The 13,273-nt window shown below is 37.3% G+C and overlaps 1 protein-coding gene across 4 annotated transcripts in view; it reads left to right on the forward strand.

Annotated features, from left to right (window-relative positions):
* PATJ (PATJ crumbs cell polarity complex component) overlaps positions 1-13,273 on the forward strand; it is a 160,233-nt gene that overhangs the window by 113,998 nt on the left and 32,962 nt on the right. For all 4 annotated transcript variants that reach the window (XM_039339052.1, XM_039339049.1, XM_039339051.1 and 1 more), the window contains 4 exons: positions 5,734-5,806; positions 11,096-11,167; positions 11,510-11,630; positions 12,514-12,644. In XM_039339052.1, coding sequence (XP_039194986.1) covers positions 5,734-5,806; positions 11,096-11,167; positions 11,510-11,630; positions 12,514-12,644 — 397 coding nt within the window. The remainder of the gene's footprint in view (positions 1-5,733; positions 5,807-11,095; positions 11,168-11,509; positions 11,631-12,513; positions 12,645-13,273) is intronic.

Genomic DNA, 13,273 nt, shown 5'->3' on the forward strand with positions numbered 1-13,273 from the left:
AAACCCACCTTACAGTCCATCTTCCATCTATCTGATAATTGCCTATATTGGAACCAAGAATAAATAATATTTTCTTGTGCTAACTCTTCCCGTGATTTTAACTGCCAGTTTTGTCCATCCCATTTAAGTAACTGTCTATAAGACACCATATCCATGTTAACCCCTCTTTTTATTCCTTCTATTGCATGCCAAGGTATAGCCCATAATGGTACTTTGAAATCACTTTTATAATATTTTCTCCAAACCCTAAGTAAAGAAATTCTTAAGATATGAGATTTAAAAGCCCAATCCATTTTTTATTAAATATTAAATAGGCATGCCACCCAAAAAGTAAATTCCATCCCTCTAAGTGAAGTATATCAGAATTTGTCAAATTTACCCAGTCACTAACTAATGTTAAAACCACCGCATCATAATATAATTTCAAATTCGGCACCTTGAGTCCTCCACTCTCACGGAAATCTTGCATAATTTTAAACTTAACCCTTGGCTTTTTCCCTGCCCAAATAAATTTATTAAGGCCTTTCTGCCACTCAGTTAAATTGATCTCATTCTTCAAAATCGGTATCATTTGGAACAAAAAGAGAAACTTGGATAGAATATTCATTTTTATCACTGCAATTCTTCCCATGAGGGATAATTGCAACTTTTCCCAGTTCTTCAAGTCTCTCTGTACCCTAACCCACAACCTTTCATAATTATTTTTAAATAATTTTGCATTAGAAACAGATAACATCACCCCCAAATATTTTACCTTATTAACAATTTCAAAGCACGTCAAATTAACCAAAGTCTGCTTCTCCCGACTAGTCATATTTTTAGGTAGAATTTTAGTCTTATTAACATTAATCTTAAAACCCGAAACCAAACCATAATTATGAATCAACTGTAATAATTTTACTACAGAATAAGTAGGTTGCGACAAAGTGATGACCAAGTCATCCGCAAAAGCTCTTAATTTATACTCTTTTTTATTAACTTCTATTCCTTTAATTTCCTGTGATTCTCGAATTTTGATCAACAGTATTCCCAGTGTTAAGACAAACAGCAACGGTGATAGTGGGTATCCATAATCTTAATATATTCCAGATTCTGGCATGATCCATGTGATCAAAAGGCCTTGCTGTATCAATAAACAAAGGTTAATTTCCTCCTTAAACCTTCTTGCTCTCTCTTTTACCCAGCTAAAGCTAGATATCTGATCTCATGGCCTTCTGCCCATTCATTTATCTTTTCTCTCATCAACTATGAATATTTTCTTCTGTGCAATATCTTATTCAAAACACTGTATGCATGAGAAGTATTGCAATGGTTCAGATTCTTCCTTCTCGTGCAACTCTCTTCTTTAGCATAGATATATACAATGATCTTTTCCAGTCTCTAACCCATTGTTATGTTGTTTCTGCTGTTTTCAGTTTTGGTTCTTTATTTATACAACATTTCCCTACTGTTTTTCTGAGCCACCAAGACTCATGGAAATGAGACGGGTGGCCATATAAATGTATTATATTTCATTTCAACCTGCTACTGTTCTTTGTGATAGTTCTTCTGTTGCCCATTGTGCCATTGAGTTTTCTAGTGGAAACAAGTTCCTGAATACTGAATACTGTATTTCTCTAAAAAAAAAAAAAACCTCTTTAAAAAACAGTTCTGCTAAAAATGCTTTTGCCTGCCTACAGTTCAATTTGTAAACAGTTTCATCTCCCATTTCTAAAAGTCCCTAACCTAACTGAATTTCCTCTATTAAATCTCTCCCGCTATTATTCTTGAGTACTCTGGTGTTTGTAAATTTTTCTTTAAATTGCATAGTCTTTTTCTTCCCCATCCTTTTCTCTATTTGCTGACATTCTTAGCTATTGTATGTTTTCTTGTTTCTTTTTGGCTGACATTAAACAAGTGTGTGCTCACTCATCGTGTCTTAAGAGTTGTGCAAATTCTGACCTTTTTTTTCCTATTCCCACTTGATGTCATTTACTTAGAGGCCCAAAAGAAAGAAGGAGGTAAAACAGAATGACATCAGCATAGGTTTTTTTTTTCTCTTCATAATACGTGGTGCTAAACAGCAAAATCTTTCAGCAGAGTTCTAACTGCAAAATTGATGGGCTGATAGGAGGGAACTTGCAATTTCAACAGCAGTCTGCAGTCACTTTTTAATTATCACTTTTTAATTGTCCCTAATGCCAGTTGTAGGCAGTGCCAGTGTATGTATGTGTGTGTGTGTGTGTGTTTTCTGAGGTTTTCACGGATGTTTGTATGTAGGTCTTTGGTTATTCGGGTTTTCTCCCACGTAAAATTGGAAGTGTCTTGGCGACATTTCGACGAAGTCCCATTCGTCATCTTCAGGCTGGTGTTTTCGGCTTCGTGCTTCTAGGAGCAATGTGTGATCGTAGCTGTTTCTTCCTTTTAACTGACACACGATCACACATTGCTCCTAGAAGCACGAAGCCGAAAACACCAGCCTGAAGATGACGAATGGGACTTCGTCGAAACGTCTCCAAGACACTTCCAATTTTACGCGGGAGAAAACCCGAATAACCAAAGACATATATATATGTGTGTGTGTATGTGTGTGTGTGTGTGTGTGTGTGTGTGTGTGTGTGTGTGTTTTCTGAGGTTTTCGCGGGTGTTTGTATGTAGGTCTTTGGTTGTTTGGGTTTTGTCCCGCATAAAATTGGAAGTGTCTTGGCGACGTTTCGACGAAGTCCCATTCGTCATCTTCCGGCTGGTGTTTTCAGCTTCGTGCTTCGAGGAGCAATGTGTGGTCTTAGCTGTTTCTTCCTTTTAACTGCCAGTGGGGGTATGAACTGATTGGGTGGGAGCTTGGCTGTGTTCTGATTGGGTGGAGGTGTGTTCTGATTGGTTAGGGGCTTGGCTGTGCTCTGATTGGCTGGGGGGTTGGCTGTGCCAATATTATTAATAATATTATTAATAATATTCTGTTATTAAAATGTTCAGTTTTGGCAATAGTTCTGGTAACACCTTAAAGCCACAGGACATGAAATTGACTTTAAAAATACCAGACCTATCGCCAAAACTGAACATTTTAATAACAGAATAATCAGAGAAGCCATCGAGATAGAAAAACACCGACACAGCATGAACAAATGAGATGATACCTCCTGCCTACCAGCCATTTGGAAGGAGAAAACCTGAATAACCAAAGACCTAGATAGATAGATAGATAGATAGATAGATAGATAGATAGATAGATAGATAGATAGATAGATAGATATTGTATTAACCTCTAGGCCACAGGTTCTCTTTGCTTCTGTCAGCTGAAACCAGAGGTTTCAGCCTAGAGGTTAATACAGCTGCCTAACATGCAAGCAGCTCAGGTTCAAATCTCAGAAGGGTATGGCTAGCTGATGAGAGCTAAATAGCTCGAAATAGCTATACTAGTCTCCCTTTAGTTCTTTGTCAGCAAAAAAAATATATAGAAATAGTTGCAGTAGTAGCGACTTGAGCCTGCAAAACACTTTTACTATTTTTACAAATAATTCAAGGCAGTGAACCTATCCGACACTCCTTCCTCCTCTGTTTCCCCCACAACAACAACCCTGTGAGGTGAATTGGGCTAACTACTTAACAACATTCTGCACAGATTTGATTATATTACTTAGCAATATTGGATTTCTTTAAAAATGCATTGGTGCAGAATGGCATGAACATTTTTAAAATCTGTTTTACATTCATTATTACTAAAAGGACTTCCTGTCGGTTGTTATTTTATCCAGGCAAATTCTAATCCACTCAGAGAACCAGTGCTTTTTTTCTAAAAAAAAAAAGTGCCAGAACTCACACACGTCATACAACCCGCCTTGCCTACCCTACAAGGTTCCATCCAAAAAAGGTGCCGGAACTCCGTTCTGGATGTTCTATGAGAAAAAAAAAAGCCCTGCAGAGAACCATAATATGATTTATATAGCTAAGCAATAAAACAAGTCAATTTATCCCCTTATACTTTTTTCTCGCTTTCTTTCATTCCACATTCTTAAGAACTATACGAGTTCTGGGAAATTCTCAACATAGTACTTTTGGGGAAATTTTAAGGTGTTTTTCTCCTAACTGCTTTTATCTAGTAGATTTCAATATCTTTGTCTGAATTATCCAGAAATCATAGCTCACCTTCATTCCTAGTCATAAACATGGGAGTGCTATTTTTCCTATACAGGTAGTCCTCGAATTACAACCACAATTGGACCCAACATTTCTGTTGCTAAGTGAGGCATTTGTTAAGTGAGTTTTGCCCCTATTTTACGAGCTTTCTTGCCACTGTTGTTAAGTGAATTACTGCAGTTGTTAACTTAGTAACACGGTTGTTAAGTGAATCTCGCTTCCCCCATTGACTTTGTTCGTCAGAAGGTTACAAAAGGTGCTTCTATGATGCTGGGACTCTGTAACCATTATAAATACTATAGGTTGCCTAGCATAAAAATTTTGATCACATGACCACGGGGATGCTGCAACAGTCATAAATTTGAAAAACAATCATAAGTCACTTTTTTCAGTCCCGTTGCAACTTTGAACAATCACTAAATGAATGGTTATAAGTTGAGGATTACCTGTACTGGTACAATAATAATAAAACATATTTTTGAAAGTCCAGCATTGAATACAGCATTCACACTGAAATGATAAGCGTAATACAAATTTGATTAAAATATGTACCGTCGTTTAATTACTACAGCACGGAGCAATAATGAAAATGCTATTGGAACTGATCAGATTATTTCAACTACAAACAGGGCACTTAGAATAATGTTATTAAAATTTTCATAATAGAAAATACAAATGAAAATAAATATCGTAGGAAAATGGGAAGGGGGAGAAGAAAGGTATAGATACAGTGAGAAAGAAATAAACATCAACTTCCAACTGTTTTCAGCACAGTAAAATACAGAATAAAATTTCAGTGTCAACTTTTTTACTTTACCAACTTAACAAATACTGGCCATTTATATAATAACAAATCAGCAAAACCCAATGTCAAGAGTTTGTTTTCTACCTTAAGCACAATGTCCAGAAGCAGTTCCCAAGAAGAAACAAACCTTTTCTCTGATTAAAGCAATCAGTTTTGCCATTTCTTTTACCTCCATCACTTTTCTTTTCCCATCCATTTTTTCTATGGTGGAAACTGGAATATCTTTCCATTTCCGGGCGTATAAAATTCTCACTGCAGTCAACATAACAAAATTCCAGATCTTTTTTCCAACTCCTTATCTGGTAATCCATAGAGGAAGCCGTTTTGAAATAGGATTGTTCTGCTCAGCCTCATCATCCTTTGGGAAATAGTCCTTGTTTTTTCATAAGCGTCTTATGTTAACTGTCTGCAACTGAACATATGTAAATGAGCTACGTTTCTCCAAATAATGGTACATATCTATCCAGCATCCTAATTACCTGGTCCATTTCTTGCTGGAAATATATTGTTAATTTTGCTTTGCTTTGATTTAATTTATGAAGTTAATAGCTGTATAGATCACAAATGTAAATAAACGGGGTGGTGGGTTTTTTTTGTTGTTTTGGGGGCAAGTATTAAAAGCAGATGATGTAGCAATCTCAATTTGGTTAAGTATTTTGAAATGAGGGACCTAAAACCCTTTTGTGAATCACAGAGGAAAAGAGGTTGCAAATATGATAAACAACTATAACTCACCAGAGAGGAGGGAGGGAGATTGAATGTGAATTGTCCTTTTAGTTTGACTAATCAATTATTTTTCTCTTGACTGTTAGCAATGAGGATGCATTTAACCAGATGGCTGTAGCTCCTTTTCCATTACCCTCTTGCACGCAGTCTTCCAATGAGGTAAGAATGCTTTCCAACGTATTATAAATGGGAACAATTAATCATAATTAGCTTTATATAATCACAACATGTATATAATTAAATCCTAACAGTGAGCATTAGAAATATCCTTTGGCTACAGGAAGAACAGTTACTAAGTGGTGTAATCAATGAGCAAACATTTCCACAATGTAAGTTAAGAGCTATTAAAAACAGAGATGAATTGGACAGAAAACTTGCATTTGTGATATTATATTGTCCATGAAAAGTAAGTCCAAATTATTTCATTTGATAGTAGAAATATCTTAAAACTGATATTTAGGCAAAGTTTTGTTTGGAGTTAAAATGTACTTTTCCTCAGTCTTAGAAAGGAGGCAGACAGACAGATAGTAAACTACCCAGAATCTTCTGGAGTGGGCAGCCATAATAAATGTTAATAATGATAAATAATAATAGCATGCAATATAAATATTCAAAATTGGTATGACTAGGTTATGTACATTCACAAAAATAACTTCATTGCCAAATATGGTCCAACTTTTTGTGAAGTTATTCCACATTGTATAATTAATAAGAACTGGATACCTTTTAAATTCAGGTAGTCTTTGGGTTATGACCACAACTGGAACTGGAAAATCTGTCACTAAGTGATGTGGTTGTAAAGCACAACATCATGGGATCATATCATTTAGTGATGGCAGTCCCAGTTGCCATTATAACTCCAGGACTGTGTAGGTCAGTGATGGCGAACCTTTTAGAGACCGAGTGCCCAAACTGCAATCCAAAACCCACTTATTTATCGCAAAGTGCCAGGAATGCATCAGCATTGTGGTGCCCTCAGGGGGGGGGCATGGCCCACTGGATGGGCATGGCTGCACTGCTCCTGGCAGACTGGGTGAGTGTGGCTGGGCCAGGGCAATGGGGGCCAGTCCCTTGCCATTTCTGGGGCATCCCCAGGCCCAACAGCGCTTGCTTGCTCACTTCCTGCCCTGTCGCTTCCAAACGCCATGTGCTTGCTACTCTAGTGAACTCTGCTGGGGCAATGGCGCGTGCCCACAGAGAGGGCTTTGAGTGCTGCCTCTGGCACGCGTGCCATAGGTTCGCCACTACTAGTGTAGGTCATTCAGGAAGAAGCAGGAATCCCAGGTAAGCAGACTGGCAGGTGATAGCTGTGGCCAGGCAGTTGCCATGGATGGCAGGGGAGTGCTGTGGCAAGGCACTATAAACTACAGGTAGATGAAAAAGGAGCAGTAGAAGAAGCAATTTGTGGCCTCCTGCCAACTTCCCCATCGACTTGGCTTATGGGAAGCCAGCAGAAAAAGTCAGAAATCCTGATCATGTGACAACAACTTGCTGTGATTTTGTCATCATGAGTTTGGTACTGAGCACCCAGACTATAAGCACATGATTGCAGGGAAGCTGCAATGTCCATAACTCCAAGGACCAGTCATAAGTCCCCCTTGTCTAGCATCATCATAACTTTGAGTGGTTGTAACTCAAGGACTACCTGCATGAAACTATAGCTGCTGCCTTATCCAGACTGAGCTGAACCTGGGGCTTCTTAAAGTCAGTTTCTATGCCAAGTACAATTCTCTGATATCATGCATTACAGAAGACTATAGTGTTCTATTGGATCTGATGTTCTTTTGCTATTTAACCAGTAATCACAGTTTAAAGAAGCAAAAATATGTGCAAAACTGCAGCTTTTCTGTTGGCAGCTGGAGAAAGCTACTAGCTGGCTCTGACAGTGCATTCGTTCATGCCAGCAGGCAGAGAAGATGAAAAAAAAAAAAAAAAAGCAGAGCAGCAGTGCAAACAGTGAGGAAGGAGCCAAGAAAAAAAGCAACTGTGCGATGTGGTCGTGGGGGAAGATGACAAAAGACAGAGCAGTGGCAGCAAAATGGATGAAGGTGGCTGAAAGCATTGACAGCACTCTCTGGATTCTGCCTGAAACTATCTCTGAGCACATTATCTAAAGTCTCCTCATACTTGGAATCCTACCTAGAAGGGTAAAACACCCGGACACAAACTGAGCAATGTGATATATGCAATACAATGCAGTGAGATATGTACAGATCTGTACAATGGAGGAAGAAAACAATCACTTCATAAACGCATGGCAGAAACATAGGGGAACAAACCAGTCAGGACAACATTCAGCAGGCCATCTGCCTTTGAAAGACAAAAATCACTCTTTTGAAGACAGCAAAGTCCACATTCTGGACAGAGAGGAGCACTGATTTGAAAGAGTGGTCAAAGAGGCCTGCTACATAAAGATTGAACAGCCCTCTCTCAACAAAGGGGGAGGGATACTACCCCACCTATCTCCTATTTACTACACAATCCACACAGAGAAAGCAGATAAACATCCAAGTGGCCTCAATGACTCTCAGAATGAATGCTAATGACCAGATGACTGCAAGGAATATATACAGGAATATATTCCTGTAACTTCAATTCATTATTGTGTATCCCATGCTCTGGAATGAGAGAAGCATATTGTGAAAACTGTTATAATTTTCCTGTTCCTAGCACTTAATTTCTATTGCCATAATCATTTGTGTCTCCCTTCTCTGAACTGGTTACAATTCCTCTAAATCTTTAAGGATGCCCTGGAGGATGCCAAAATTGGACAAAGTACTATAAGAAAAGTCTTACCAAAGCAAAGAACAATGTTTTTTTAAAAAACTTTAGAAGCTATACTTCTGTTTCCTAGATTCTTCTTTCTCCTCTTTGTGAGGACAAGGATAACTTTTTCCAGTTGTCTTAGCATTTCACCAATTCACTAGGGTTTCTCTGAGGTAATATGTAAGGTTCAGCCAGATTACCAGGTACTTCCTTCAGTAGCCCTAGAGTGCAATTCATCTAGTGCCGGAAATTTAAAATAATTCAAGAGCTAGTTTTGGAGACTGAATTCTCCTTCACAAAGCCAGCTAAGTAATCTTGGGCCAATCACTTTCTCTCAGCCCTAGAGAAGAGGTAATAGCATACTATTTCTGAAATCTTGCTAAGAGAACTTCAGGAACTTGTCCATGTTGTCACTCAGAATCAAAACTGACTTGAAGGCATGCATGCAAGAATACACACATACAAACACACTCTAATGTACAAAGAGCAGGGTGAAAAAACAGGACTAAAGTTTGAGGCTGATAGAAACTAAATCACTCTCAACATTAAATGTACAAACTGTCAGCAGCCTTCTTTGAAAAATGAACAGAAATGCCGCCTACATCTCTAGGATCTTCAACTTCCTCTTGAGATTTCCATAGTCCTTGGTGATAAGTTGTTCACATTATTATTCATCTCAACAAGTATGAACAGAAATGGATTATAATCAGTAAGCCTGATATGACTTAAAAATTCTTTTAATTCATCCCTGAACCTTGCTCCTAGTGAATGAATGTGCCATCTCTTTGCGTTACTTAAAACAGGATGTCTTCCTGGATTTGTGTAGCACTTATGAATAACCCAACAGAGACATATATGTACAAAGAGAAAGTTATGAAGTGACTGCAGAAAAGAGAATTATTTTCCACTGCATTTATCGAAGTATACATTGCTTATAAAAAAAATGTTTCAATAATTGAAGGAAAAAGAATGATTGATTGCATGCCTGCCTGCCTGCGTATATCTGAGTATATCTCTAAAGTACATCTGTAGTATATCTCTAAAGTACATCTGTAGGGGTCAAATCAGACTCTGCTTTTAAAATGTGATTGAGCACTACACCTAGATTTCTAAAAATATAATGCTATCAGATGTGGAAGTGAAGTTTTTAAATGGGAACTATAACATATAGGGTGGGAAACTTTCAGTAAAATATCCCTGCTTACATTAATGCTCACATTAAGATAGTACATGTGGTGATATTCAGTACGTCAAAAGAGGAAAATGTTAAACAGTAATACTGACAGTATTAATATGGAATCAGGGTTTTACTTGGCTAACAATAGCCATTAAAATTAATCCTTCATTTTTCCATGTCAAGTAGAAATAGTAATGTAGTTGTTATAATTATACTGTTTAATAATAATAATAGTAATAATAACAACAACAACAACGTTGGAAGGGACCTTGGAGGTCAACTAGTCCAACCCTGCTCAGGCAGCAAACCCTATACCATTTCAGACAAATGGCTGTCCATTTAAAAACTTCCAGTGTTGGAGCATTCACAGCTTCTGGAGGCAGATTGTTTCACTGATTAATTGTTTTAAACTAGGGGTGTCAAACTCGCCATGTCACATGACATGTTGCAACATATCGCGACTTTTTTCCCCATTGCTGGAGCTGGGGTGGGCGTGGTTTCGCCATGACGCATCTGCCTGCAGGGCGGCAGTTTGACACCCCTGTTCTAAACTGTCAGAAAATTTCCCCTTAGTTCTAGGTTGCTTCTCTCTTTGGTTAGTTTCCATCCGTTGCTTCTTGTCCTGCCTTCAGGGGCTTTGGATAATAGCTTAACTCCTTTTTCTTTGTGGCACCCCTCAGATATTGGAACACTAATATCATGTCACCCCTCGTCCTTCTCTTCATTAAACTAGACATACCCAATTCCAGCAGCCTTTCCTTATATGTTTTAGCCTCCAGTTCCCTTATTATCTTTGTTGCTCTTCTCTGTACTCTTTTTAGAGTCTCAACGTCTTTTTTACGTCGTGGTGACCAAAACTGTATGCAGTATTCCAAGTGTGGCCTTACCAAGGCTTTGTAAAGTGGTATTAACAGTTCACATGATCTTGATTCTATCCCTCTATTAATGCAGCCTAGAACTGTGTTTGCTTTTTTGGCAGCTGCAGTACACTGCTGGCTCATATTTAAGTGGGTGGCTCATATTTAAGTGATAATATGTGATGATATTCATTAGACTAGCTTCTAATCATGCGATCGTTAAAGTTCTCAAAATAAGTACTATACTTTTAAGATTCTTTCCAAATGGACAAACAAATTTGAGATGTCAAACATGGTAACACTTCAATCACATTGATTGATTGATTGATTGATTGATTGATATATTCAAATGCACAAGTTACATTCAAACAAATAAAGGTAAAATGGATTAGATTCATACTTTAGCCAAGGCAAATAAGTGAGATAAAAAGTTTTACTTTTTATATTTATCTTAGAGAATGCTGCAGGTAAAGATTTATAAATTCTTAGTCACAGGACTGTGGCAATGAGTACTTGCTTCTGGACTGAAAACTAAATATCAGCTTGTTTCCTCAACAGAAGCAGCACCATGGCAACTGCAAATGTTCATAATGTACCACAATGTACCATAAGCTAATATTTTACAATTTATGTATCCATATTGATTAGGATATCAGCAGCAAAGCTGAAAAACAGGCAATTGAAGACCAGCAAGTTAAGGCAGACCAGCCTCCAGAAAATGTGGGTATTTTAATTCTATTGTTTAAATGAAAAAAGAAGTGATTTTATTTATTAGTCATTGTTTCAGTTTAATTTTACATATTGACAATTGAAGGAGACACATAAAATAGCCCAAAACATGAATGCTTCTTACAGCTTTTTGTTAGTTTACCTTTAAATATTTTCTTCATATATTCATGTAGAAATATGTGAAATTGATGTTCCAAAAGTAGACAGATAACTAGAACTGTTCATTCTCCATTCTTGATTCATGTAAATATTACCTGCACAGTAGTTTAACTTTTTGTTTAGAATTTCATAGGAGGTTAAACATTATTTAATTTTTTGTTTTGCCTCTCCCAGCTTCAAAACCAGTTAAAGCAAACAAAGTCTTCCACAGTGAACCCCATCCCCATCAATTTACATGAGATTTCTTTGGCCCCCGAATCATCTTATCCTCCAGAGACAGAATTCAGCAACCGAAGTATGAACCTGTTATTTCCATCTGAAGAAGTACTTTGCGTTAATCCTCAGAATTTAGGGTGGTAATAACTGCTTTTTATTTTTTAAAAAATATATAGTTTAACTGAGGTAAATGTCTAAAGGGATTTAACTATTGTTTAAAGTATCATTTGAATTATTGCAACACTGAGCATGTCCTGTTTATTTTCATAGAAATGCAAGCATTTTTTAAAATGATGTTTCCTTTAATGTCGCCTTCTACTTTGCGTTTAATTAAAATTGTCACCTCAACACGTGACATGTGTTTTTATACTTTTGGATTTTAAAATAAAAATGGATGGAGAGTGTTAAGAACTGAAAAACTGAATTCTTTGTGTATGCCTTATATAAACAAATTAATATGGAGAGGGGGGGGAAATCTCTCTTAGCAACAAAATGGATTTTAAATAGCAAGTGCTTATTCTGCATTTAGTGGCATAGTAATAACAGAACCTATTGCCTAGAAGATAAATCATGAAACTGTATTGCAAGGGAACAATTGCTGCTCAGCTGAAATTATTTTCCTTCATTTCAGTGGATTCTCTTTTTGGAAACAACCATTTCAATACAATATTATTTATAAAAATGTCCCTGTTGTACTTCAACTGTCTTCCTTCCTTCCTTCCTTCCTTCCTTCCTTCCTTCCTTCCTTCCTTCCTTCCTTCCTTCCTTCCTTCCTCCCTCCCTCCCTCCCTTCCTTCCTTCCTTCATTAATTCAATACTTACTTACTTAAACAAACTTAAGTTTTTACAAGAGTCGTGTTTCTTTAATCAGATCCATTAAGACACTCTAACATATTCCTCTGCAGTGTGTTTACACAACTCTTCCAATTGTATGGAGTAATATTTTTTATTTTTTGCTGTAGACAACTTTTCACCTCCTCCAGTAGATCCAGCAATGTGCTCAATTGTTCCTGGCCAAGAAATGACTATTGAAATATCCAAAGGACGATCAGGTCTGGGACTCAGCATTGTAGGAGGAAAGGACACACCGCTTGTAAGTCATTTGTTCTGAATGGAGAGAGAGAGTGTGTGTATAATTGACAGTTTTTACAAATCCTCCCACTTGTGGGATAATAAATTAAAGAAAATAGAAATGTGATATGAGGACATTAAAGTAGAGAAACAATAGTGGCCTTCCTGGAATAGAGACATTGTTGAATTAAAATGCACTAATGCTTTTTTGTTAAGAGGTGGATAAGCTTCAGCTCTTCAAGGTTATCCAAATTAGGAAACAGACTGCAAAAGACAACTAAAAGTCAGTTTTATTGGGATTATATTGACAGTATTTTGCAAGTCTGAGTGTGTTTTTCCTCTCCTCCTTCTTATACTGTACTGAATCAATGGAGGACCCAGCCTGATCTCTTTCTAACATTACCTCTTTTCCCAAGTCTTAAGGAACGCTTCTGCCATTTTTTTAAATGGTTTCTGAATATTTTCCTCAAAGCGATCCCCATGATGCAATCCTTAATTATATCCAACTTTCTTAGGCTGATAGAAGAAGAAGCTTTTGGAAGTTAAGGGAATTCTTCTCTACAGATTAGTCCTTGAATGTCCCATGGATTAAACTGGAGAAATGTTACTGTTTTATCTTGTGGAAGACCTGGGATTGACATATTACCTGCC

Source organism: Crotalus tigris, unplaced genomic scaffold, assembly GCF_016545835.1.
Source record: "Crotalus tigris isolate CLP2741 ecotype Arizona unplaced genomic scaffold, ASM1654583v1 scf7180000017729.2337069, whole genome shotgun sequence".
NCBI classification, from domain to species: domain Eukaryota; kingdom Metazoa; phylum Chordata; class Lepidosauria; order Squamata; family Viperidae; genus Crotalus; species Crotalus tigris.